The following is a 25,477-nucleotide window of genomic DNA, read 5'->3' as shown; positions in this document are numbered from 1 at the left end:
ATGTTATGCCACCACTCTTCTTTACTCAAAGATTTCGAGTGAATTCTGCTGCATATTCTATTGCATATATTCGAGACAGTAGTGAAACCCTGGATTGATAGTGTACGCGATGACAGCCCATGCATCTTTCAGTAAGACTCTGCTCCTTCACACAAGATTGGATAGCTGAAAATTGGCATGACCACATAACACCGAACTTACGGCCACCCAACTCCCCTGACCTTAATCCATACGTAGTAATGGGGTGTAGTTAAGCGTGAAACTAATAAATATCCTCATAACACCATTTCTTCGCTGAATACTCCAATTAATACCATTATGGCCCATATAAATAAGCCGCATTTGATTCGGCAATGCAATCGTTTCTGGACCCGGGTCTAGGTTACTGCAGCTAATGGAAATTGTATTGAATGACTTTGTATGTTATTGGCGCGTAGATCCTTTATTAAGTGTTTTGACCGAGCCTCTCCTCCCATTTGTGGTGCGCGTCTTGATGTTTGTCTACAAATGGAGGGACCTACAGTCTTATACCGACTCCGAACGTCGGATGGTTTTTAATGAGAAGATTTTTTAGTGTCATAAATGCATTCGGAGGTTTGGCATTGTTTGCTGAGAGTTGAGTGCTATTAGAAAAAAAAACCTTTTGCGCAATGTGTTTTCGAATCCAGAACAACCGAGTGGTAGGCACGCACAAACCCACTCAGCTAGGGCAGTCGCAATGCAATAACTACTTTTTAAAAGTACTGTTATAATTTTTTATTTATTAGTTTTCAATTAAAGTTTCAATATCAAAAAAAAAAACTTATATTTCGTAAAAAAAAACAAAAACATATTAACATAAATAACGCCTTACCTTGTTGTATTTCGATTTGTTGACAATATCTCGATAATAGTTGCGTAATAAATTATTTATATTGAAATTTTAACGTTATTAAAAACACATAAATATTTAGAAAACGATTTATTCAGTCAGCAATACTAGAAACAGTGACATTGTTTTACACACAAAATGAAAATTTATAAAAAAAAAACAATTATTTAACAAATAAATTGAATCTTATTAAATGAACAAAAATATAAACAACCCAGAAGATAAATTTGCATAAAAAAAATTAAATAAAAATTGTTAAGACTTTAATTCAGTATTTTGAGGTTCGTGTACAAATTCGAATAGCAGTTTATTTATTATTATTTTTGTTTAATTAGATTTGTGGGTTGTATAAATCAGTCTTTATATTAAAGCTTTGGTTTTATTAGAGAGCTGTTATGCTAAAAAAGATTTGTACATTTCTTGCAACGAATTTTTGATAATTTATTGTTTGGATAAATAATGCGAAAATGAGGAATAAATATATTTGCATTAAAACGGTTGCTTGAATTCATTAAATTGCTAAGCTTTTTTATTTTTTGTTTTGTTTCTTTTGATCAGCTGTAAGTATTTTTGTTATTTTCTATACTTCAAAGATTTTTGAAATCATTCAATAAAGATTTTTTATTTCATACCTTCTGTCATTTTAAGCAAAGGCCTTGCTTAACGAATTTATATATAAGCGTATATATTTATGGTAAATAATTCTTCATGAAATAATGTGGAATTTTTTCCTTAAATCGTCTTGTTACTGAGGAATTCTTTGTTGAAAATATCAATGCGTTGCTTGCTTTCCGTTTTAGTCAAGGCAGCATTAATGCCTTTTTAGCGTATTCTTGTACTATGTACATTTATTTCAAGTTAATGAAAGCATTTGGTTTTTTATTGCAGTCTTAAAATCACTTTTTGGCTGTAATATTGACTTTTTTTCTATATTTTATGCGCGCTTTCCCAAGCGACGGCCGAAATGTTGGCTTTTCAGACACATTTCGATAAAATTTTCGTTTCGTATAGTTACTTTTCTCAATGGTTTCTTTCTTTTTAATGACCATTCTATGCGTTGACATATTTTTTTTTTTTTTTTGTTTTGTTTTTTAATCAATATTTTTACGATTTATGATTATTGTTATTTGTCATATTTCGGATTTCGTTTCATAAATTTCTTTATCTTCCATATTGTTTATTTTTCTCTGCACTTATTATATTGTCGTTAGTTTTAAATTTTTTTTGGTTTTTGTTTTGTCTAAAAATTATAATTTTTTTATAACAAATCAATAAAATACAAACAAAAATATATTTGCAAACTTATGTATTGATCATAATTTTTAACAAAAATTAAACAATTTTAACAAAATATATAAATATGTATGTAATTCAAAGGAATTTCAAAATTTACCATTCCTTGGTTAATCCATTTGAATTCTTTCTTGCATCCGGGTTGGGCAAATTTTTTTGTTTATATAAACTTTTTCTTTCTTTGTTTCCCTTTTGTAAACTTTTTTATCACTTATAACGCCTTTAAAGCCTGGAAAGCAGAAAACTAAACTAGGTAAATTATTTTTCTTATACATATGTAAGAATGAGATATTATTTTGCTATGCACACTTTGAGCACTGCACACTTTAATCAATCACAACATTATCACAGTTTGTTATTTGCACTTACCATTCATTTCTTTCTATAGTTAATGTGTCTGGGCAAATTTTTATACGCAAGACAAGAATGTCTGCTATTAACTTAATTTTTAGTTTGAATATATCATATCACGCTTTCATTTATGGTAGTGAGATTCCAAAATTTCCATTAATAAAATATATACTTTGTATCTGAGATTTGTAACCCATAAGATTCAAGTGGTTTAAAAAGTTGACGGATCATATATATGTATGTATGGTAAGTTTTAAACCCTCAATTTCTATGGCTCAAGTAATTAAGTGTTGGGCTGTGGGATGATAAATAAATGGTTTATCGTAGAATATACATACGAATGTGAATGTCCCGTCGTAATGATTACTTTTAAAAATTATATCATTGATTTAATTTCAACATAAATAAAATTTTCAAGCCAACAATAATATTTAAATGTCATAGTGATCCCACAGACCAACACAGGTACCCAAGCGTTAAACTCGATTTTTTTAATACCATAGTAATAGGATAATAATTTTTCAGTTTCGCAGTTAAGGATCGACAAATTGAACTTAACATTTGGATGAAATAATATATGTCGATATCAAAAATTTTGTTGTTGTAGCATAAGGTATGTACATGCATAACTATTAGTTTGCTTTCCAACAACAAAATAATTAATTACGTAGTTACGAGTTATCGAGTTCTGCACTATGCAGTTATTAACATATTAATCAAATCATAATTCGTGCTATATATAAAAAACAACTTAAATATCATCGAATATCAATAAAATATTTCCGAGCCCTTTTTTATATCTGTACTAAATCAAATCAAATTAAAAATGTTTTTGGTAAATTCGCTTTGTCAATAAATGTCTACACGTAATAAACTGCTGTTTACTTTTGCCTTCCCCAACTTTGGTCATTTTAATTGCATGAAACGCAATTGTTGCAAAAAATACCAAGAAAATATTTGGTGGAATGCAAACTGTTAAGGATTTCAAATAAAAACCAATACATATATTGAGATTATAGCAAACGCGTTGGAATAAAATGAAGCCAGAAAATTTAAGTGAAATAAAGTGGAATCCAAGTGAAGTTATTAAAATGTGGGAGAGCGAATCAACGCGATGGAGCATAATATGGAAATATATCAGAGAGGGCTTAAGGTCGAAGTGCAAACCTCTCCCTTTTTGACTTCATATGGAAATATGCATGGCTCTTAAACCGTAAAGTTAAAAAGGAATTATTAGTATAAAATCAAAATTAATAAAGCCAGATCAATTATAGTGATCGGAAGCCTAAAGATATGTATGCATAATATCTGCGGTTAAAAGCGAATTTACCAAGTTCACTAAAAAATTAACGGGCTCTTATAGCTAAATTTGCAAGCGAATCAACTTTAAACTCATATTTCACAAATTAGAAGCTAGATGTAGCATTTAATTGCAACATTTTTTCTTAATTTTCGACGTTTTTTTCTTATTTTTTAAGTTTCTAGTTGCTCCTGAAGAAATTATTTTGCGGAATCAAAATAATGTTTAATTTACTTTGACACCTCTTTTACTTTTTAGTAGTATACTTTGCTCTCTTTTTCGATGTGCAACATATGTAATTATTTAATTTTCTTTTTCTCAAGTTTGTAGATATGTTTGGAGAAATTATTCTACTCGAAAATAGTTCTACGAAAATAATTTTTAATATACTTTCAAACCCAGTTTTCTTGATAATGCACTTGTTTCTCGTATCGTATTCGATGTGTAATACAATCAGGTACCTTTTTCTTATTTTTTTTTAGTCTCTAGATATTTGTGAAGAAATTACTCTATGCAATCAAAAGAATGCTTAATTTACTTTCGACCTCGTTTTTTGGTTGTTTTTTTTGTTGTTGTTGTAAATAAAAGTTAATATTATGTAAATACTTTTTGGTTCAAGTATAATCGGAACTCGGCAAAACAATGAATGGCATGAAAAAAAAATTAATTACAGCTTACATGTATTGTAAACCAAGGAGATTCATGTTTTGTTTTTTACGTTGCAGGTTCTTCAAGTCTTATTTTTATAATCTCATTTTCTATATTTTTAATACTGAAACATGAACATAATATATAATTTCGTTTTCATATAAAATAAAGCACTAGTATTTTTTACATTCGCTTATAAAGTGTTACACAAAAAATGTGTAGCCCTGAGCAATATCATAATTTAAATTGATATTAGTTGCTCCAAATAAAATAAAAAAAACAAAAAGAAAAAAAGTGACTTCAAACTTTCGTTTACAATTCGAACCTAAATTTGCTCAAAGGCAGTCCGTAAAAATACGTTCCGAAATTAAAAACTTTTTAATTTATAAAAATCTATGAAATGAGCTCTTCTGTTAATTTTCCGGAAATCTTCTCATAACGCATGAAACAAGATTTTGTACTGTAGATCTGTAACATATCTTTTTATCTTGACTTTTGTAGGAAACCTTAGTTTCGATTTTGAAATTATTGAAATTCGTAAGACATTTGATCATCAGAAATATCTTTCATATTTCTTTTTCGCAACATATCATTGGCAGAATGTTAATGCTTTCGAAAATAAAAAAAATAAAGGAACTGCCACTGAAGTTTATATTATATATTTAGTATGACCCACAGCTGTCATTGCTTTCATCTTTGTTGGTTAATAAATTCTTAACCAGAGATATGGGAATTAGCCTCAACATTACTTTTCTGTTTTCTCATTGATTTAAATTGATTATCACAGTTGGATTGCATTTTAAAGCTGTTATATAGTTTTTTTTTTTAGATTTGCTTTCTGTGACCTTTTGTAAATCATCAAAACTTGTAAAGGTAAACATAAAACATAAAAAGTTATCACATTTGTTTGCACTTGTTTTTTTTTTTTTTTTTTTGTTTAGGTCGACAGGTAAGCATATCAAAGCGCTAGATCCATAACCATTTTCAAAATATTCAATATTTTTGAGGAAGAATTGCATATTTTTGTTCACAGTCATTGCAGTTTTTTTATTGTTGTGTGATTTCGAGTAAAATTAATCAGTTGCAACGAGTTTGATATTAACTTTTTATTGAATTTTAGCATATATATTTTTTTAATCTTTTCCGTAGCTACTATTTGATGTTCTAACCGCTTAATGCGCGACTATTTCAAACATAAACATGTTTACTTTTTTGTAATAGAATAGAGCTACTCATATTCTACAATGCATTTATGTATATGTTGTTATGTGTAATTGCTTTATATTTTCCATATATATATATATTTGATGAGAAATAAATATACATATTTTGTTTTGAAGTATGAAGACAAAATTATCAGTAATTTTTTTTTTTTTGAAAATTAAACTATATAGTTGTCCTTATGTTTGTATTTTATATAATTAAACAAAAAATTAGTTTGTCAATTTTCCGTATAATATAAAATTTTTTATAGGTTCAGTGCATGGAAATATCAATTTTAGCTTAAAACTAAAAGTAGCAATTTTGCAGTATGCAGAATAGTAGCAGCTACAATTGCATTTTAATCGAATTCTTTTTTCTTTTACATGCTTCAGCTTTTTGATTTATTTTATCGCCTTTTTTGCATATAATTTACAAAACAATAATAGGCATAATTGCTACTAGCAATTTAAAAAAATTTAGTGCGGTTGTGTTTTTTTTATTTGTTTGGTCATTCAATAAATTGTAGTCTAGTCAATTGTTTAAAATATATAAATCAGAAATCAATAGTCAATAGTTTTCCTTAAATATAAGCTAAAATAATTCGTACAAATTGTTTAGATATTTGCATATCAAGTACTTCTTTTGCACTTTTTCTTTCATTACTAAACAAGTATATGTATAAGCGGGCATTTTGGGACGTAAATGGAGGGAAGTTATGGGAAATTATTCGGTTTTATTGTATAGTAAGTTTCAACAAATAAATTGGTTACTCTCCTGTCTTAACACTAAACATATAGATCAAAGTGATTATTTTCTAGTCGATTGTTTAAGTGTGTATGTATATGGTTATTTAAATTTACCCAGAATTTTAAGTTTTGAAAGTTGATTTCGATATTTTACCACCAACGTTATTTCAACGATCTGTTTTTTTTTTTCTTTGTTTTTTGTTATTTGATTAATATTTGACTTAAGCTCTGTACGGTAAATATTGAAATTACTTTGTATGCTCATTATATTTGGCATAAAACTCTTAATATCTATTAACTTTCTCATTTTATTCACACAACAAGTGCAGCATTTGTAATTGATTCCTTCCTCCATTTAAAACTGGAAAGTATTCTGACGCACAGCGTTTAATTGTGTCCCATCAAATGTCGCAGGTTTTTATATGTTTTTTTTTTTAATAATAGCCAGCTGCGTTTGAATAGCCTTGCTGATACTGTGAATCTGTATATAAATGGGAGCAGGTATAAATAGCGATATTTATTAATAATAGTCTACAAATACATTAATTTAGTTCTAGATGTGTGATTTTTTGGTATTGTATTGCCATTTTACATACTTTCGTTTCTAAAGTATTTTCTTTGCTTTAGAATGTTCGAATATTTTGAGATTGTATTTCAACTTAAACCTATTTTTGGTTTACTACAGCATAGAGTTATCAATATATAAATATTTGTTTAACTTTTTATGAACACTTACCGTAGCCAGCATAAGCACGCTCATCATAGGCCTGTTGTCCATGCTGCGAATAGTCCGCCTGCGGTGCAGTATTGTAATCAACAGCAGGAGCGCCATACTGTTGTGTATAATCCTGCCCGTAAGTTTGATAACGCGTATCTTGTTGAGTGCTATAGCTACTAGAGCTAACAAATATAAAAATGTTTACTTATCGTTTCAAACACAAACAACTACAATCTTACGTACCTATATGTCTGATATTGACTTTGATCGTATTCGGCACCCTGTTGTGAATAAGCGCTGCTGGCTGGAGCTACAGATGACGCATGTGTAGCATATCCGCTTTGTCCGTAACCATTATATGACTGTGCGGCTGGTGCTGCGTAGGATTGGGCATACGGATCGACAGCTTGTGACTGATCATGTGTAGCATAGCTGTGATGGCTGCAAATAGTTTTTAAAATTATAAACTAATTCCGGAAACCAAATAAGTGTACCATACCTTTGCTGTTGGTGGTGACTGGGTGGAGCACCATAGCTGGCTGGTGGTGCCATTGGGGCTGCATGTTGCATAGGTTGATGATATTTAGGTGCCATGGGTCTTTGTGAATAAGGACCTCCTTCATAACGCCCACGTTTCGGTCCTGGTGGACCACCTGGTGAACCACGTTTTAACGATGGTACTGGAGCAATCTGTGTATTAGCACTGTGTGGCTGTGAATGCATTGGAGATCGTGAAATTGATTGACCGTAACCTCCACGGCCGCGTGGTGGGCCACCACGTCGCATTGGCATTTGACCGTGTTCCCCACCAGGACCCATTCCGTGCATTCCACCGTTCATATGAGGATTATAACCTCCACGTCCACGAGAGAATGAACCGCGCCCGCGAGGTGGTCCCCGTGGTGGCAAACTATTCACACCACCGTTTGCGCTTACGGGAACTGCTGCTGCAACTGCAGATTCCGTTGCTACGACACTGCCGTTGCTAGCTGCCGCCATTTCTGGTGCTGTGCCATCAGCAACTGGTGCAGGAGTAGCCGAGCTTGCTGTTGGTACAGGTGAAACTGTTTTATTGTTTTCAGCACCTGTGTGTTGCTTTGCTATTGTGTATTGTAAAATTTGCATTCAAAAAAATATGTATTTGAAAAAGGCGGTTGTACTTACGCTGAACATACATCGGTGGACGACCACCACGCATTGGTGGGCCACCTCCGCGTGGAATATAACTCCCACGACCTTGATAACCTGATCCTCGAGGCGCACGCATTCCCCGTCCACCTGGGCCCATACCTTGTAGTGGAGGTCCACCGCCACCCATCATGCCACCTCCTCGGCCCATATAATGACCACGACCCATGCCTCTACCGCGACCGCGTTCAAAGCTTCCACGCATTGGTCCACCTCTGCCGCGATAACCACCACGTGGTGCTGGTGCACCTACTGGTGCAACCATCGCTGTGGGTGCTGCTTCCATTTTTAACTTCAGTTACAATTATACAATTACACCAAAATTTTCCTCACACACAAAATATTTTTCTCTATACTTTTGAGAAATGCAAATGTAGTTTTCAACCCGGCAATCAAGTAAAAATTATCTTATGCAATTATTTCTTACTCGCCTTACTTCTTTACGAACTTTTTACTTATGAAGCTAGAATAAACACTTATATTTAGATTTCTTGTATTTTCATATTATATTGCCCTTTATACCACGATTTTTTTAATTTTTCAAAAGTAGAAAAATTTCCACATATAAAGAACTCTGTGAAAAAATATGGCGTCGCATCGGTATCGATTTTTAGCAAACAGGGATGCATTCCATTCGTAATTGTCCGCCTCACCACATTATAGCTGCCAGAGTAGAAAAATCAAGGCGCATTCATTAAAGTAAAGGTGATGGCAGTAGACCAACAACAATGTTCGGTACTTTTGATTGTCAAAGCAAAGTATTGAGAAACTAGAAAACAAATAAAAAACTCGCCTTGTTTCATTCTGAGCTGACGGCCACATGGACACGGCGAAAGAAAAAAATTATCTTCTGATTTACCAACACCAACTTTAATAGATTCGCCCTGAGAGAAATCATACAAAATATAGATATTCGAGCTGTTCACAATTCGCTACTAAATGTTAAATAAAAATTTTTCTAACATTTTTTAACCAAAATATTTGTGGTGTTATTATTTTCCATACAAAATAATAATAAAGGGTTTTCCAATAAGAGGTGTTATTTTGATATTCAAAGAAAAATGTTATTTTTTAATAGAAATGGTCGGATGTTTATTTCATTATAAAGAGGAAGGTATAGTAGTTAAAAGTGGATAATATTATCAGGCAAATGACCACCACGACCACGCTTATAGGACAATATCCTTTTCATGAAATTTTCCATAACCGAATTCCAAAGTGGCTGCCCTATATCCTCGATAGCGTCAGGAATTCCATTTTTTAGGGCTTGAATAGACCCTGGGCTGTTGGCGTAGACCTTCTCTTTCACGTGGCTCCAAAGAAAAAAGTCACAAAGAGTTAAGTCACAAGATCTCGGTGACCAATTGTGATCACCTCTTCGAGAGATAACACGGTCGGGAATCTTTTCCTGTAAAAGATAAATGGTTTCGTTGTTTGTGTGGCACGTAGCGACGTCTTGTTGAAAATAAACGTTGTCCAGATTAAAGCCATCCAATTCCGGCCATAAAAGAATCGTTAATCTTCTCTCGATAGCGCAATCCATTCCAAAATAACACCTGCTATTGGAAAACCCTTTATCACAACATTTTGCAACATTCGAATGCTAGTTCTCAAGGGTGATAACTGGTGGCCGTTGCCGAATGGGTTGGTGTGTGACTTCCATTCGGAATTCAGAGAGAGAACGTAGGTTCGAATCGCGGTGAAAGACCAAAATGAAGAAAAAGTTTTTTTCTAATAGCGGTCACCTGTCGGCAGGCGATAGCAAACTTTCGAGTGTATTTCTGCCATGAAAAAGCTCGTCAAAAAAAATATTTCCCGTTCGGTATCTGGAGAATGCCCCACTTGGTCTTGTCGAGAGTGTATTGATCGATCACAATAAGTAAATTCAAGAAACATTTTGCTCTTAAACTGAGATTCATATCACAATTTCGTGTGAAATGGAGAATTATACCGGAATTGCTTATTTAGAACATTGCGTCTACTTAAGCTATACAGAAAATTTGAACTAATCTCGTAAGTGTGAATGCTATATGACAATAGTTAATTTCTTACATGGTCTCTTAAAGTGATCCCACCATTTGACAGTTCTTATTGAATATTTTGGGAACAGTGCACGTAGATTTTCCTTCACAATAAACTGGTGGTGATAAAAGTTGGTGCAGTTTTCCTTTATTTCCTTCAAATTAATAGTGATTATTTTTGAAAATAACCAAATATTGTATTTAAGGAAGCTCAGCCTATTGTGGAACATCGTAGAGGATACGGTTGAGGTCGGCAGACATTGCTGGAAATAAAGGGAGTAAATTTAAGCCTGCAAGCAACGTGTGCTAAATCATTGGACAATTCGCCAAAAGGCAGAGGCGTTTGTGCTTGTATGTGTACACACAAGAAAGCTAAAAGAAGGCAGGAGGCGGAGGATCATCAGCAACAGCAGTGATAATTAGCAGCTGTGAAAAATGCCAGGCAAAGTTGGTGTGAAAATCAAAGCCGGGCGCAACTTGCCCGTAATGGACAGAAGCAGTGATACTACCGACGCATATGTGGAAATAAAATTAGGCAATGTCACTCATAAGACAGACGTTTGTCGCAAAAGCTTAAACCCACAGTGGAATACTGACTGGTAAGTGTCTGTGCGTGAACACAATTCTTTGTAATAATAAAATGTGATGTACTAAGTAAAGAAATCGGCATATAAGAACGCTAATGAAATGCTATCAATCGAGTAATTATGATAATAAGACCACAAGATAAGATGGGTATAGTAGACATTGAAGTATAGTACTTATAGCGTTGGCCAAGTTATAAAATCGCTAGATTCTTCATTTGTTAGTTTTTCTAGTGCTTTTGTTCATACATATTAGCAGCTCGTGTTAAGAACATACACACGTTTATTTTTCCATATTTGATTGTTGTTCTTGATTGCATTTTTTTACAGGTTTCGTTTCGAGGTTGACGATGCTGAACTGCAAGATGAACCATTACAAATCCGTTTGATGGATTACGATACATACTCAGCCAACGATGCTATTGGCAAAGTGAATATAAGCCTGAATCCCTTATGTTTGGAGATGTCCGGACCAACGACGCATGGAAAGGGTACTGTGTTATCTGGCTGGATACCCGTTTTCGATACAATGCATGGTATACGCGGCGAAGTCAACGTAATTGTCAAAGTGGACCTCTTCTCTGACTTAAACAAGTTCAGGCAGAGTTCCTGTGGCATACCATTCTTCCACTGTAAGTTGCAACAGTTATTTTAAGATCATACATTTGCAGCGAATAAATGGTTTTAATCCACAGCACAATGCATACCATATGGTTATCGCGCACAGATCATTCACGGTTTCGTCGAAGAGCTAGTTGTCAACGATGATCCCGAATATCAATGGATAGATAAAATACGAACGCCAAGAGCTTCGAACGAGGCTAGGCAAGTAGTATTTCTTAAATTGTCGGGACAAGTAAGTGTGAACTACTAAATTCATTTGCTTGACTTGTATACTCAATGCATTCTGTTTATTTTTTCCTTATTTGGCGGCATTCGCCATATAAAAGGTGCAACGAAAAATGGGCCTTAAGGCTATTAATATGGGCGCAAATGCTGTTATTGGTTATACGCAATGCTTCGATTTGGAAGGGGACGTCGGAGTGGTGGCGCGCGGCATTGGTACTGCAGTGACCTTGATCAAAGATACAACAAGCAGCCAATCTGCGGCAGCTACAGCAGATAATGCGCTAATTGAAGAGTGAGTACTGCTTTATGTGATGTGGATGTAGTATATTGTAAAGGAAATTTTATAATTTTTATTTTTATAACTTAGTTTTCCACATATACTTATGTGCACTACGTTTATGTGTTGTATGTGTATGTGCGTTTGTGCGCTTTGCCAATTTTGTGACTGTAAAAGCATAAAACATTCAGCGAATAGTGCCGTAGCTGGTGTCTCCGCTGCTTGATGATATAAGTACACATGTGCTTGCAAACGCACGCACACATACACGCATTTTCTGAATTGTTTGCAACAATAATGCATGGAGATACGTATGGGTATAGATGAATAAGGCCAAGGACACGTTTATGTTTATATATATTTATATACGTATGTATGTGGGCAAATATGTGGCATCATCTTTTATACAAAAGCAAAACAGTAAACAATAAAAAAGGATGTTTCGAAGGGCAACTTTTTAATAACTCGCTAACTTTAATACTTTTCATCACATGTATAACAGATAGATGCCAGATATGGTTTGCGACGTGTCGTATGGATAATATTTTTAAGAACGATGATGATAATTACATATGTATTAGGGATGTAATTGTTTTCGATGTTTTACTATTTCGGGATTTTCGGCATCTTCTTATTACAGTCCAGAGATTTCGATGTTGATTATTTTACAACAACTTGACTTGATGAAAATTGCATAAATTTAATTTGAAAAACTCTCCTACCTTCTCATGAACAACAAATAAATGGATTTTAATTTGAAGAGAAAATTCATTCATTAGTAACAAAGCAAGAGATAATAGTTATCTTTACATGCATTTAATAATACTTTAGCTTGTACATATCTGATAAAATAACTTGAGGTATGTTAAAAAGGCTTGATGCTTTTCTGTCTCCCTTTCATATGTTTCGTAAGAAATTACAAATGCCGAAAGTCACGGGAGTGTTGGCCAATAATCCCGGGATCCCAGAATTAACATCCCTAATATGTACGTACATATGTATGTTTATTAGATTTGCTCTTGCCAAAAATTATTTTTTGCGCAGCCTATAATAATAATAATAATAAAACATAGTTTTTTGTTTATTTTTGTTGTTGCTCAAATTCAATCTATCTATGTATTTGTATCAGAAGAGTGACTACGGCTACTCGCTTGGTGTATCCATTTAGATGGTGATGAATTTAGTTTAAATTCGACTAGGCAAAAGTAAAAAATTGAAATTTTGTTCGAGACATAATGAGAAAAACTTTTTATAATTTTTTATAAAAAGTGGTGCCAGTTTAGTTCAACGCAATAAAAAATGCAAAAGAATTGTTATATTTTCCGACCCTTATTATAAGGCACCTTTTCGAACAGTACTTTGGAAAATAACAATTCGAGAAAGTATCGTATGGACCGTGGAGCAGTAAAATGTTCTTTAGAAAATGTCAAATATACTTCAGGAACGTTGAAAAGTACTTCCGAAAAAATAAATTATACTTTAGAAAAACAAAAAGGTACTTTAAAAGTGTAAAATGTAGTCCGAAAACATCAATTATACTTAAAAAACAAAAACAAAACTTTAAAAAAAGTCAATTGTAGTTTCGACAATATCACTTGATAACATGTCAGTTGAGCAGTGAAAATACCTAGTTTCTTAATTCTTTCTATCAATAAAGAAATTGACCAATAAAAAGTGCATATATTAATATTTTGTATGAAAATAACTCTAGTTACAAATAAAAAGTGTATGGAGAGATTTTAGATATAGTTCTGAAGTACATTTAATACTTTCTAAAATGCACTTGACGCTTTCTGAAGTACATTTCATAACTCTAAAGTACATTTGATAGTTCTAAAATACATTTGACGCCTTCTAAAGTCGATATGTTGAATTGATGCTTTTTGAAATTATTTTCCGAAGTACTGGAAAAGTGTAGGAATATTTTTATTTCAACGGCTGCAAGAAGCTTCCAATATTATTTTTTTGTTGCTACAAAAGCAATATAATAATTTAATTTTGCTCATTTTGAATCATCATCATCCATCGCCAAGCAAACTCAGTTCCGGTTTGCCCAATTTTATGGTAGTGACCTTATTGTTATTATAGGAATTATTTTATACAATATTTTTCATATTTTTATATGTGTGTTATATATTAAAATATTAATTGTATTTTCTTAAAGAGCGACTATGGTATTAAATTAAACAAAAAATCTCTTCCCTCTCCCCAAACGAACAAAAACTTTTTCTTCTCGCCCCACTCATTTTGTGCGCTGCTAATACAAATACCTATCGATGTATGTAATAAATTCAAATCACTTAAATCTATAAATGGACTACCCAAATCCAATTCAATTAACTCTCATCATTGTACAATACAAAAACAAAAAACGGCTAACTCTGTTTGAAACTTGTTAATAACATTGAATTAAAATTGGGTTTATAAAAACTAATTTTTCTGTAATTCTACCCCTAATCGCTCGTATATTCGCCTGTTCGTACGCATAACCGATTTATGTATATATGTATGTATGTACATACGTTCTATGCTCTTACGTATGTAAATACCTAATAATTATCCGCTCGCTCATTTCGTTTGTTCTTGTTGCTGTTTGCGTTGCTTTCTGGCAAAAAATATAACAAATTATGCCACCTCTGTACATATTCGCTAATACTCTGCATTCAATCAATCGTAAATTGCCACGTTGTTGTTGTTGTTACTGGTATCAGGCGTACCATGAAGTACATAGAATTTCTGACAGGTTCGCACATCAATCTCGCTGAACAGCCGCCTCCTTGTGAATTACAAATTCACAAATCATGTTCATCAACCCTCTTCGATCTGCAGCACGCCAATACAGGCGCCATGGAAGACAACGAAATCATGCACGATCTGATGCGACAAGAGGATGGACGTGGTGAGAAGCCGGCGAAAAAGTTGCGCCATCATATGAAGCGCTTTACGCACTCTTCGCGCAATATGCTTAACGAGAAATATAATGCATTCTTACGGAAATTCGGCGATAGCATCGAATCCAAGTCGCCTAGCAGCACTTCACGTTCGCTGACCAGCCTCTGCGTCAGCGGTGGTCTCATCAAAGATGACGCTACTACCTCAGGTTCATCGGGCCGTAGTTCAACTTGCACCGCTTACGATATGCGTCGACGTAAGAGTTTCAAGGCTAAACATAAGTTGTTTGGTAGCGCCAGCGGCGGCGGCACGAAATCAGCCTTGCTGCAGCGCACATCAACTGTAAAGCGTAGTAGCGGTGCAAACAATATAAGTGGAAACGCCGTCAATCCGCATCACGCAATACTACGTTCGGTGAGTGCAGATTCATCGGTGAGACGTTGTGTGGAAGGTGGCGGCAGCTGCGGCGTTGCTACCAACAAGGCTGGTCCACCATTAGTCACATCAATATCTGAATATTCGGATAGCACGCGCTCCTCGCCGAATATTTGTGATGATCAATTGGACGCGCTGCTTGAACTACAACGTGCCCGTGGCGAACCAAAACAATTCTATTACAATAAAAACGAATTTTGCAATACACCATCGATGGCGAGTGATAGCTGTGGCCGTAGCGATAGTAGCAGCTGTGTGGATGTAGTGAGCGCCATTGGTGGCTTTCATCCATTTGGCGAGTTCTCGCAACACGAACCACATCGGCTGCAGCTGAACGCACACGACACAGGTACAATTCGCTCATGCTCGACAAATACACCCTCGTTGAGTAATTCAGAGAGTTCGGGTTCAGAAGCAGAGTTCGCGCGCGAAATGGCGCGCGAGGAGGAAGAAGAACTTGTGAAAGTGCAGACTTATTTGAAAATATGTAAGGACAACGAAGAGGTTGATGCCAAGTGGATACGACCAAGCGAGCTGGAAGGCTTCGATGATAGTTTGACAGATTTAACACCACGGCGTTCATTGCTGCGCGACCTAAAGACATTGTCGCAACATGTGCAGGTGCAGTCAGAGGGGTGGCCATTATTGGGAAGGGCACGCAAACGAAATTTAGTACAAAGAAAAAGTTTCACTAAAACTTTGAATACCCAAACTACCTTCTTTAATAAGCATAAATTTAGTAATTATATAAATACCACCTGCCAGTGTTTTCAACCAAGACGATAGGCGGTTTCCGCCCAGAACCGCCTGTACCGCCCCATAGAGAGCGGGAATTAATAATAATTTTTCGGTCAAATTCGAATTGTTCTAAATTGAGAAGCGATAGCAATAATGTGTATTCGATGTACACTATGGACAATACTTAAATCATTTAGGTTAATTTAGCCAAACCAGATGGGCTGCTCTTACAAAGAGTTCAGTCGGGTGAAACAAAGGCCTATTAAGGTGCCAAGGAAAGATTTTCCTAGTCTCAACCCTTGCTTTGCTTAGAGAGGGATTGAAATATCATACAACTTGGCAGAATTTAAAGATCAACCTGTGCGAGAACGATCGGTGCAATCAAATCATGTCGTAGAGAGGTTCTTAATGCACTGACATGCGTTATTCCGATGCTGTAGCAGGTTAAACTCCTACTTATCCAGAATCGACCCCGACATACTAAACATATGTCCGGCATGTGAGTGTATCCCGCACGACGCTTACCACCTTTTAACATGCCCCATCAAATCCACTCATCTAACACCCCTCTCCCTCTGGACCCAACCTGTCGAAACAGCTAGTTTCTTGGGCTTACCGTTAGATGAGCTAGACGAAGACGACCGGTTATTACACTACACTGACAGGGCAAAGTTACTGCTACAACAACAACATTCAGGTAGATCTGCACATCAAGAATATGGCAACCATGAGTGCATTTAGGATAAATGAAGCGGGTCGCTGGGAGGATAAATGATCATGCCATTCTATTATTGCGACACACTCAGTCCACATCGAATAGGACTGACTACGTCGTGCCGAAGGTAACATTCAGAAGGAATTTTGCCACTCTCTTTCCATCTCAGGCGGAATGGTGTAAGGTATTCTCATTAAACAACTTCGACGCTACAGTCTATACTAATGGCTCTAAAATTGATTGTGGTGTTGGAGCTGGTATACGAGGTGTGTTCAAAAAATAAGCTGAAGGTTTCATATTTCACGGGCTAGGAACTTTCGATTATTTTTTTTTTTTATATTGGTACACTCGTCTCGAAGATATGCTCACGGTTTTAGCAATATATCATGTTTAGATTGTTTGTGAGAGGCGTAATAAGATAGCGTGTTCGGCGATTTTCTGCTATACAAATGGCTTCACCTTACTTTTTGAACACACCTCGTATATATAATTGGGGCGTACACCCTTTTTGAGTATTTGTCCGAGCTTCTCCGAACGGCAGATATTTTTTTATGATGAACTTTTTCATGGCAGAAATACACGCAGAGGTTTGCCATTGACTGCCGAGAGGCGACCGTTATTAGAAAAAACTTTTTTATTGATTTTAGTGTTTCACCGAGATTCGAACCTACGTTCTTGCCGAATTCCGAAAGGTAGTCACGCACCAAACCTTTCGGCTACGGCGGCCGCCTTTGAGTATGAATACTACTCATATTTTACTCCAGATTGCGGTGAGTAGTTAAAAGAGAGACTAACACCCTAAATTGGTAACAAATCTAATTAATAGAAATTGGAATTTGGAATTTCTCATAAAATCCAAACCAAAAGACAGACACACACTGCGAATCCATGAATTCAAAAGAAAAAGTTTTGCCCATACCTGGTAGGCGATAGACCTTTTTAAAGTACTACTCCAGACTCTGACTTGAAGACATTGGATATGTAACGTTGTAATTTGGGTAATATAAGTTTTTGTTCAAAATTTTGCTTGATTTCGTTAGTTCCTTTCCCGGCCTACAATTTAATGGACTCTTCAACTGAGTCCACTCTATTTCTATTTCAAACCCATTTGCACACCTGATTGTTGCCTCTTTTCTAGGATTTCATTCAGTCTAAGCCAAAGAAAACAGAAAAATCGCCAACGCCATCGCCACAGCAACAACGTCGCACTGCACCACACCCTCAATCCCTGCTACTACAACCGCCAATAGATGATAGCAAAGCATATTATTCTTCACAACCGGAGATTTGCATTGATTGGGACGGCGATGTGTGCACACCACCACCACCAGTCTCGCACATTGCCCATTCACGTTCGCTGATCAATCTCAGACGCAGCGCCACCAACTCACCAACAACAGTTAACAATGCTAACGCTAATGCTAGAGAGCTTGATTTAACTACCACAAAAGATGATATGTACGCTACTAGTGCCTATGCCTATGGCTATGTTTCGGATTCTGATGCAAGCTCCGCTTATCTGCCAGTCACTATTAAAACATTTGCCGATAATAAATGTCCTGTATTTAAAATTTGTCCCTCTACCCCCACACCTTCGGAAACTGATTTGAAGATTCCCTTTATAGAAGAGGATGCTTCGACAATTGTGGATGACAGTAGCGCCTCAGAGACCAGCGAGATACCCACCCCAGTTTTAGGTAGCAGCACACTTAGCGTAGCCACCATTAGCGCTGCGGCGCCGCCCACCAATATTGATGTTAATGCTAATTCCCCTGTAACTAGCAGAAAGTACGTAGTAGGCGATACTTGTAGTAGTATTAGTAGTCCACAGCGCTCCCCTAGTCACCCTAGTGTTTCCGATTCCGTTTATTTAAGTAAAAATAAAAACTCTACTAATCACAATAGTAATAATCTGAATTCACACTTGCTTGCGCCACCGCCATTGCCATTGCCATTACCATTGCCGTCATCATCGCCTACGCCAACGCGAACGCCAACGCCCGTATTTGTGTCCGTGCCTACCTCATCGCCATCCACACCGCTACTTTGCACCAAAAATCGTCATCATCGTCAACGCGAACATCATCCTTCGCATCATCATAGGTCATTGAACGAGATCAATGCAGCAGCTGTGGCATCTAATAACGCTTTGGTAGCGGCAGCTGCCGCCGCATCTTCTGGCATCACCGATAGTCCCAGTTTGAAACGTTTCACATCGCCGGCACAGGCAGCTGTTGTGGCAGCAGCGGCAGCAATGCCAACCGCTAATGCGTTATCTAGTGGGCCATCGTCAGCAGCGCTTATGTTAGGCAGTAGTAGCAGCAATAGCAGCGGCGGTGGTCGAGCCAAACTCTCACCCAGTTCATCGAAGTTGGCATTGAATGCGTCAGCAACAACGACGGCAGCGTCCAATGCAACCACAGTCGCAAGTAATGCAGTAACAGTTGCAGCGGGTACTTCGCCAGCGACGGCGGCAGTTGATAGAGCGACGGCAACAAGCGTGACGAATTCAATACCAGCAGCAGCGGTTGCATCGAAGGAGGTGCCAACGGAAATGTGTCGACGCTCGTCAGATTCAGACTTGAGCGTTACGCCAAAAGGTGAGAATGATTTTTTATTTTACATTTGTTGCTATTGATTTTAGAACGTACGAATGTGTGATTGCAATAATGAGCAAAGTGCGCCTGAAAGTATATTATTTATTTTTCAGCTGTATTATTTTTTCATTAGTGCTACATTAAAGCCACGATCTTACAAATAAATGTAAAAGAAAATTGTTATATAAGTTTCCGAGAACAGCCTCAATAATATAGGGTGTTTCATTAAGAAAGAGGAAACGTTGCACCTCCATCACCCCTTTTTGTCTTAAAAATTTACTTCCAAAATATCTCAATACCAATGTCATAAGTTATTTCTAATTCTTCAGTGCTTAAACGACCATGAATGAAAGATACTTTAATTTGTTCACTACAATTTGAAATTTTGGAAAAACCTAATTAGTAGTACTATGAGGTAATTTAAAAGAAATTGTACGCTTGTCTAAACGTCTGTAGGTTATAAATAAAACTATAAAATTTAATCATACAACTGATTTTACCAAACACAAATTTGTTAAAGGACAATTTTTTTTAACTTAATGCCACTTTTAAAGCATCGTATAGTGCTTTTATGACTCGATGTCATGTAGACAGCGCGAGATATGCCTCGCTACGGAATTCTAGCGTAAATGGTCGGAAATGTATACTTAATACTCACTGTCCTTGACTACCTATTTCTTGATAAAAACTATAACTTTTCCTGGACCACAATTTTAGTAAATTTAATACATACTTACTTTTATTACAATAATCCCTGCCATCTATTTTCTTCTCATGCTAACCACAAACACAAAATTTTAAAATACAGTTTTACATCGCAAAAGTAAGTAAATAAAAAAAAAATAAAATAAAAAAATGTGTTATGCCTCTCTAAACAAATTCTTTGTCTTTACGCTAGCTCCAATTTTCCCGTACGTAATGTTTTAGTGTGTAATATTTTTCGCTGTTCTTGAAATTTTCCTACTAGATTCAATCGATAAATTATTTGTATGCCTGAATGGAACACTCTCTCAGTGATTAATTGGTGTTTTTGTCTTTGATTTCAAATCCTTTCCTCTGCTCGCTGTTTCTCACTTATTAATGCTCACTCAAATCAAACATTAAAATGTAGAAAAGCGATCAAGCCGCACACAAAATGAAGAAAACATTACAAGAAATCTTACTAAAATAAAATTTTTGAATCTCAATTCATAAGACGCTAGATTGACTCGGTAACTAATTTAGATTTTATTTCGCCCGTAGTTAATTCGGTTGAAAAAGGCATTTTTTAAAGTTTTTTTTTTTGTTTTGACGATACTAAACGAACATTATATAAAGGACCCGCCATCTATCGTTACGGATTTGAACTAGGTATTATTTGAAGAATGGTAACACTTAGCTGTCATCTGATTTGACAGAAAATTAGTTTTATTCTTCCGCTGAACCAAAATGGTTGTGTATACGCTCAAAGAACGCTGGGAAATATTGCGACATTACTTTGAAAATCATGGTAATGTTGCAGAATGTGTACGAAAATAACGTACGGCAATGGGAAGAAGAAAAGCACCGAATGAAGCGTATGTGCGTTACTTTGCGAAAAATGTAAGAGAAACTGGGTTGCTTACACGGTGCATCACTGAAAATACACCTGATAAATTACACACTGTAGGTTGTTTATATGGTCGAATAATGCATAAAAATATTTTTGTTATATTTTTTGTACCCTCCAATTTTTTCTTATTTATAAAAAACCGTTTTTTCAGACTTTGCGCGGTAATCTACGGATATCTCAGTCATTTTTTCACCGATTTTCAATATTTTATATGTTTTAAAAGTGATATTGTCAGACCTTTCAAATGATGTACAACAAGTAATTATTCAAACTAGTTAGTTGTGATTTTTATTTGATTAAACCTAGAGAAAGTGTTTTTTTTTATCATTTTTTTAACTTTAACAATTTTTTATTGCATAATTTTACAACAAAATTAAAGATGTTTGTTAATATTCTTTGAGTGCATTTATTAACGAAGAAATTAATGTATTACTTTCAACAATTGGATAAAAATTGCGTAAACTACGCTAGTTTTCCGACCAAAAATTGTGCGTACACCCGAAAATATTGCTGCTGTGGCCGAGAGTGTTCGTGAATCACCAGGAACATCAGTTCACCGTCGTTCTCAACAATTGGACGTTTCGGAAACATCTTTGAGACGAATTTTGCGTAAAGACCTTGGCATGACGCCGTACAAAGTCCAATTGGCAGCCATATGAATGAAGTTGGGTTCCATCATTAACCGGAAGGATTGTACTTCAAAATAAAAAAACAGTTTGGAAAAATATTGAGTAGTTTCTTTTTTATAGCATTTTTAATTCCGTAAAGTTATATGGCGGACTCTGTATATTATTTTCTCGGTTGTTGATGTTGTTGTAGCAGCATAAACATTCCCCATGCATATACGAGGAATGCTACTGAAGTAACAGTCCTTGGCGGATATAAAACCGAGTCCTTCCTGTTACGTAGAACCGACTGTCGTGGGAACGTAGATTGGTAGATTACTGTAGTGATTGATATATCGTAAAGTATCGATCAAACAAAGTTTGTGCTCGTTGTGAAGGTGACAATTCTCACTAAAAAAAAATTTTGCAGTTTCCTGTTTCCTGTTTGTTGTAGTCATAGCATCGACCATAAACCATTTGCGCAAACATTTTACGACAAAATAATGATTTTTGTTTTGCCCCAAATTATATTTTCCTAAGTTTTCATAGCAAAATAATGAAAGTTTCGCGTTGTATATCATAACTTGTAACAGAATCATGTGAAACGAAAAACTGCATTTGTTAAAGCAGATTTTACCTGGGAGGATTCTTTCTTAAGATTTTTTAATTTTTCGTAGTATTTGGAATTATTAAAAAAAAAGCTCCCACGAAAATCTGGCGAATTATGTAAAAAATTACTGGACGTTTCGTCCAGTAGATTTAGAATCATGGCGTACGTGGACTTCAAAAATAAAAATGTTTCAGAAAAACGCTTTAAAATCGGCAAGTGTAGAAATCCGGTCTGGAGCAACGTCATTTTTTCTTCGTCAGTTTCGTCACAACTTCGTCAATTCGCTCCGATAGACTTGACACAATATTCGTGAGATGAAGTTATTAAAACAAAACCGTAAATGCAAAAACAATCTTTCGGCTATAAAAACAGCATTAACTATTTTTCAATGAATTTTTTCTTGTTAATTCCAATTAATTATGGAATGTTACGTCTTTTAAATTCATGCAGCATTTCATGTCCATTTCAAAATATTTAGGGTTTTTAACGCTATGTCACGAATGGTGGCTTGATCGATAGTCGCCTTAAGGTTCTGGTAAGTTTCCAGATTATTCGAATAACTGAATATTTAACTACAATCTACGACATGGGTCCCGCAATATCGGAATATTGAAGGTAACGAAAAAGCAGATGAACTGGCAAGAGGGAGATCTGCCATGAATAACGTTCTTACAGAATCGATATTCACACAATTAAGCGCAGTAAAAAATGCAATTTCCCTAAATACCTCCGAATCGCTATTGTAGATGGAGAGACCAGACGAAGTGCAAAATTAGTAGAACGTTATGGCCCATCTACAACCTTAGAAAGCCATCAACATTGATATACATGAAACGACGGGACGCCTGGAGACTCACGGCAGTGATAACTAGCTTTTGGTCTGTCGGAGAACAAGCAGCAAAAATGGGCATCCCTCACAAGGAAAGGAAACGATCTTCCGTTTCCTCTGTGAATGCCCTGCCCTATGGAGGACAGAATGTTAATCCTGGGCAAATCGCCTGTTCGAGAGTCTCGAACAACTGTCCGGTTGAGATGTCAACACCCTAATAAGGTTTTTAAACCGCGCAGACTGGATATAGGTATGCTGTAAATAACTGTTAAACAAGTTGGTAACGAGGATGTGGCAACAAAATGGTGCGGAAGCGTTAGTTTTATTTTGGATGAAGCATCACTTTAACTAACCAACCAACCAACAATCTACGACAATAAAAGCTAACGGATTAGAATCGTAAGCTCGAGACGTCTAACTGAAATTTTGCTAAGAGGGTTGATAACATAACTACCGAACATAATGTCAAAAAATCATTTATCTGGTAAGGTGCATGGCACGTCATTTTGCTGAAAGCAAAAATGGTTCATGTTTATATCATCACTTTCAGTCCTAAACGTTAGTAATTGTGGCGCCGTGTCTAAAATGGCGTTTCAAGCAAAGTTTTGGGAGTATCCAATCCAATCCAAAATCCACACAAAACTGTCACTGAATGATTTCGCTTGTTGAAAATCGTGTGCGGGTCTTCGAATTAACAGATGTAGCGATGAAAAAAAAATTAATTTTCATTCGAAATGGTTACCATTTATTTTTAAACCAGCCTTCAAATGATTAGGCCATTCAGCTATTGCAGCTCGCACGGTTTCCATGGATATTGACATCGCTGCTCGAACCAAAGATTGTTTGAGCCTCTCCAATTCTGACCATAAACTGTAGTCCAATGGATTCAGATCTGGGCTTCCAAACGGCCAATCTCTGTGGCTATAAACTCACGAATATTGTTTTTTAGCCACTGTTGGGTGGTTTATGTCGTATGAGCTGGAGCGGAATCTTGGTATAAGATCCAACGGAAGAGAGATCCATGGAAGAGAGTACTGCGCAACTGATTCCCCACGCCTTCTAAGACATCCTCCTGGTACGCTTTTGCCCCGGTTTTAACCCCTTTTTCCCAGAAATAGATGCAACGCCTCTACAAGACACTCCCCATCATCTAAGTTTTTTCAGCAATTCGTAAATCTCACTTGCACTTTTACCACACAATCATTCCAATGCGATTTCCCTTCGCTCCCCACTCCATTTTTTCACAAGCGAAATTTGCCATCAAACTAAGTATAATTTATGAGTACACAATGCATACGAACAAAAGTATAAATAACGGAACTTCTTCTGCGAATTTGTTCTCGCTGTATGCATTGTAAAATTTGTCACAGAATTTATGGCAGGACTAAGGATATATACTTATACAAATTTTCTGCGTTAAAGTTAATATTTCCATTGTTAGGCAACAAAAGATGCTGCAAAGCATGAAACTCACAAATAACCATTCTTTCGTAAAAATACTAACAGTTTTTTCAGCCATAGTTGTGTTCGATAGCAAAATTAGCCATCAATCGAAATCAAGAGCGTAAGCGAAAATTCTCTCTCAAAAAGTAGAAAAAGCAAAAAGTTAACGAACGCAAAATTTTCCAACACTTGCAAAAGTCGGAAGACTTATCAGCTGAAATTATATAAAACAATTTCTGTTATCCAAAAAATTACCTTAAATATACTTTACATACTCAGATTTTTAGTTGTTAAATTTTTAAACTTATCATTTCTGACTATGAACTGCAAATTTCGAACCGACGAAAAGCGTAGAAGTGCACAAGAGACCAGCTTCTACAAAAAATAAACTTCTTTACAAAAAGTTCAGTTATATGCTGTCAGATCTAGCGTCGAGTTGTCACTTTGCTCTCTCAATTTTTGAGTGATGGGTAATTTTTTGGCTTAATAAATACCTAATTACAAAAATTAGGAATTTCTATTAAAAATTGTTGTGTTATCGAACAGAAGTCATGTGTAGTCAACAAACCTCAAATGTACATAAATAAAGATCCAGCTGATCTTAACAATAGAACGCTTAATATTTCAGAAATTTAAGAGAGCTCTTAACTGTGGTTAAGTTCTCTTCATGTAAATTTTAATAGCAACAAAAGTTTTTGTGTGGTTGTAGTTTTCGCTTTGCAGTACTTTCCAATTCTTCACAATATACACAAAAATTGATAACTCTCTTAAATTGCGATTAATTCTTTATTCCTTAGGAATAGGGCTGTCATTTGATCTACTTTTGAGCGTTCGTTTTTAAGCTAATACAAAAATAATTGTTTCTGTGGTTTTTGTCTAAGGTGAATGAATGTGGCATGTTTTTTTTTTCATAAGTATATCACCCTCAGAGCATGCACATACATTTTTTATCTAAATACATGCACACATACAA

The 25,477-nt window shown here is 35.5% G+C and overlaps 2 protein-coding genes across 5 annotated transcripts in view; one reads left to right on the top strand and one right to left on the bottom strand.

Annotated features, from left to right (window-relative positions):
- Nucleotides 1–5,554: 5,554 nt before the first annotated feature.
- Nucleotides 5,555–8,923, bottom strand: LOC129246322 (spidroin-2). 2 transcript variants are annotated; one of them, XM_054885048.1, is made up of 5 exons: nucleotides 8,295–8,923; nucleotides 7,630–8,230; nucleotides 7,374–7,571; nucleotides 7,149–7,312; nucleotides 5,555–6,893 (listed from the first exon to the last, which is right to left on the bottom strand). In XM_054885048.1, the coding sequence occupies exons 1-5, from the start codon at nucleotides 8,602–8,604 to the stop codon at nucleotides 6,847–6,849; spliced, it is 1,320 nt and encodes a 439-aa protein (XP_054741023.1). In that variant the 5' UTR covers nucleotides 8,605–8,923; the 3' UTR covers nucleotides 5,555–6,846. The 2 variants fall into 2 exon arrangements, with proteins under 2 accessions (XP_054741023.1, XP_054741031.1); XM_054885056.1 differs by having other exon boundaries at nucleotides 7,630–8,176.
- A 1,505-nt stretch (nucleotides 8,924–10,428) lies between these two features.
- LOC129237379 (C2 domain-containing protein 5) overlaps nucleotides 10,429–25,477 on the top strand; it is a 31,943-nt gene continuing 16,894 nt past the window's right edge. Inside the window, exons 1-7 of one of the 3 annotated variants that reach the window (XM_054872212.1) lie at nucleotides 10,429–10,470; nucleotides 10,546–10,938; nucleotides 11,254–11,555; nucleotides 11,619–11,779; nucleotides 11,874–12,064; nucleotides 14,761–15,997; nucleotides 17,968–19,429. In XM_054872212.1, the coding sequence (XP_054728187.1) occupies nucleotides 10,775–10,938; nucleotides 11,254–11,555; nucleotides 11,619–11,779; nucleotides 11,874–12,064; nucleotides 14,761–15,997; nucleotides 17,968–19,429 (3,517 nt within the window). In that variant the 5' untranslated portion in view covers nucleotides 10,429–10,470; nucleotides 10,546–10,774. The other 2 variants (XM_054872124.1, XM_054872292.1) reach the window with 2 other exon arrangements.

Source organism: Anastrepha obliqua, chromosome 1, assembly GCF_027943255.1.
Source record: "Anastrepha obliqua isolate idAnaObli1 chromosome 1, idAnaObli1_1.0, whole genome shotgun sequence".
Taxonomy (NCBI): domain Eukaryota; kingdom Metazoa; phylum Arthropoda; class Insecta; order Diptera; family Tephritidae; genus Anastrepha; species Anastrepha obliqua.
The sequence above is the reverse complement of the archived record's forward strand: the minus strand, read 5'-3'. Positions and strand labels throughout refer to the sequence as shown.

Coding starts and splice junctions, on each gene's coding strand:
- LOC129246322 (XM_054885048.1), bottom strand. CDS start 8,604: ATGGAAGCAGCACCCACAGCGATGGTTGCACCAGTAGGTGCACCAGCA. Junction 7,313..7,373: donor AGTCAATATCAGACATATAG/GTACGTAAGATT, acceptor TATATTTGTTAG/CTCTAGTAGCTATAGCACTC. Junction 6,894..7,148: donor GCGTGCTTATGCTGGCTACG/GTAAGTGTTCAT, acceptor ATTTATATACAG/ATTCACAGTATCAGCAAGGC.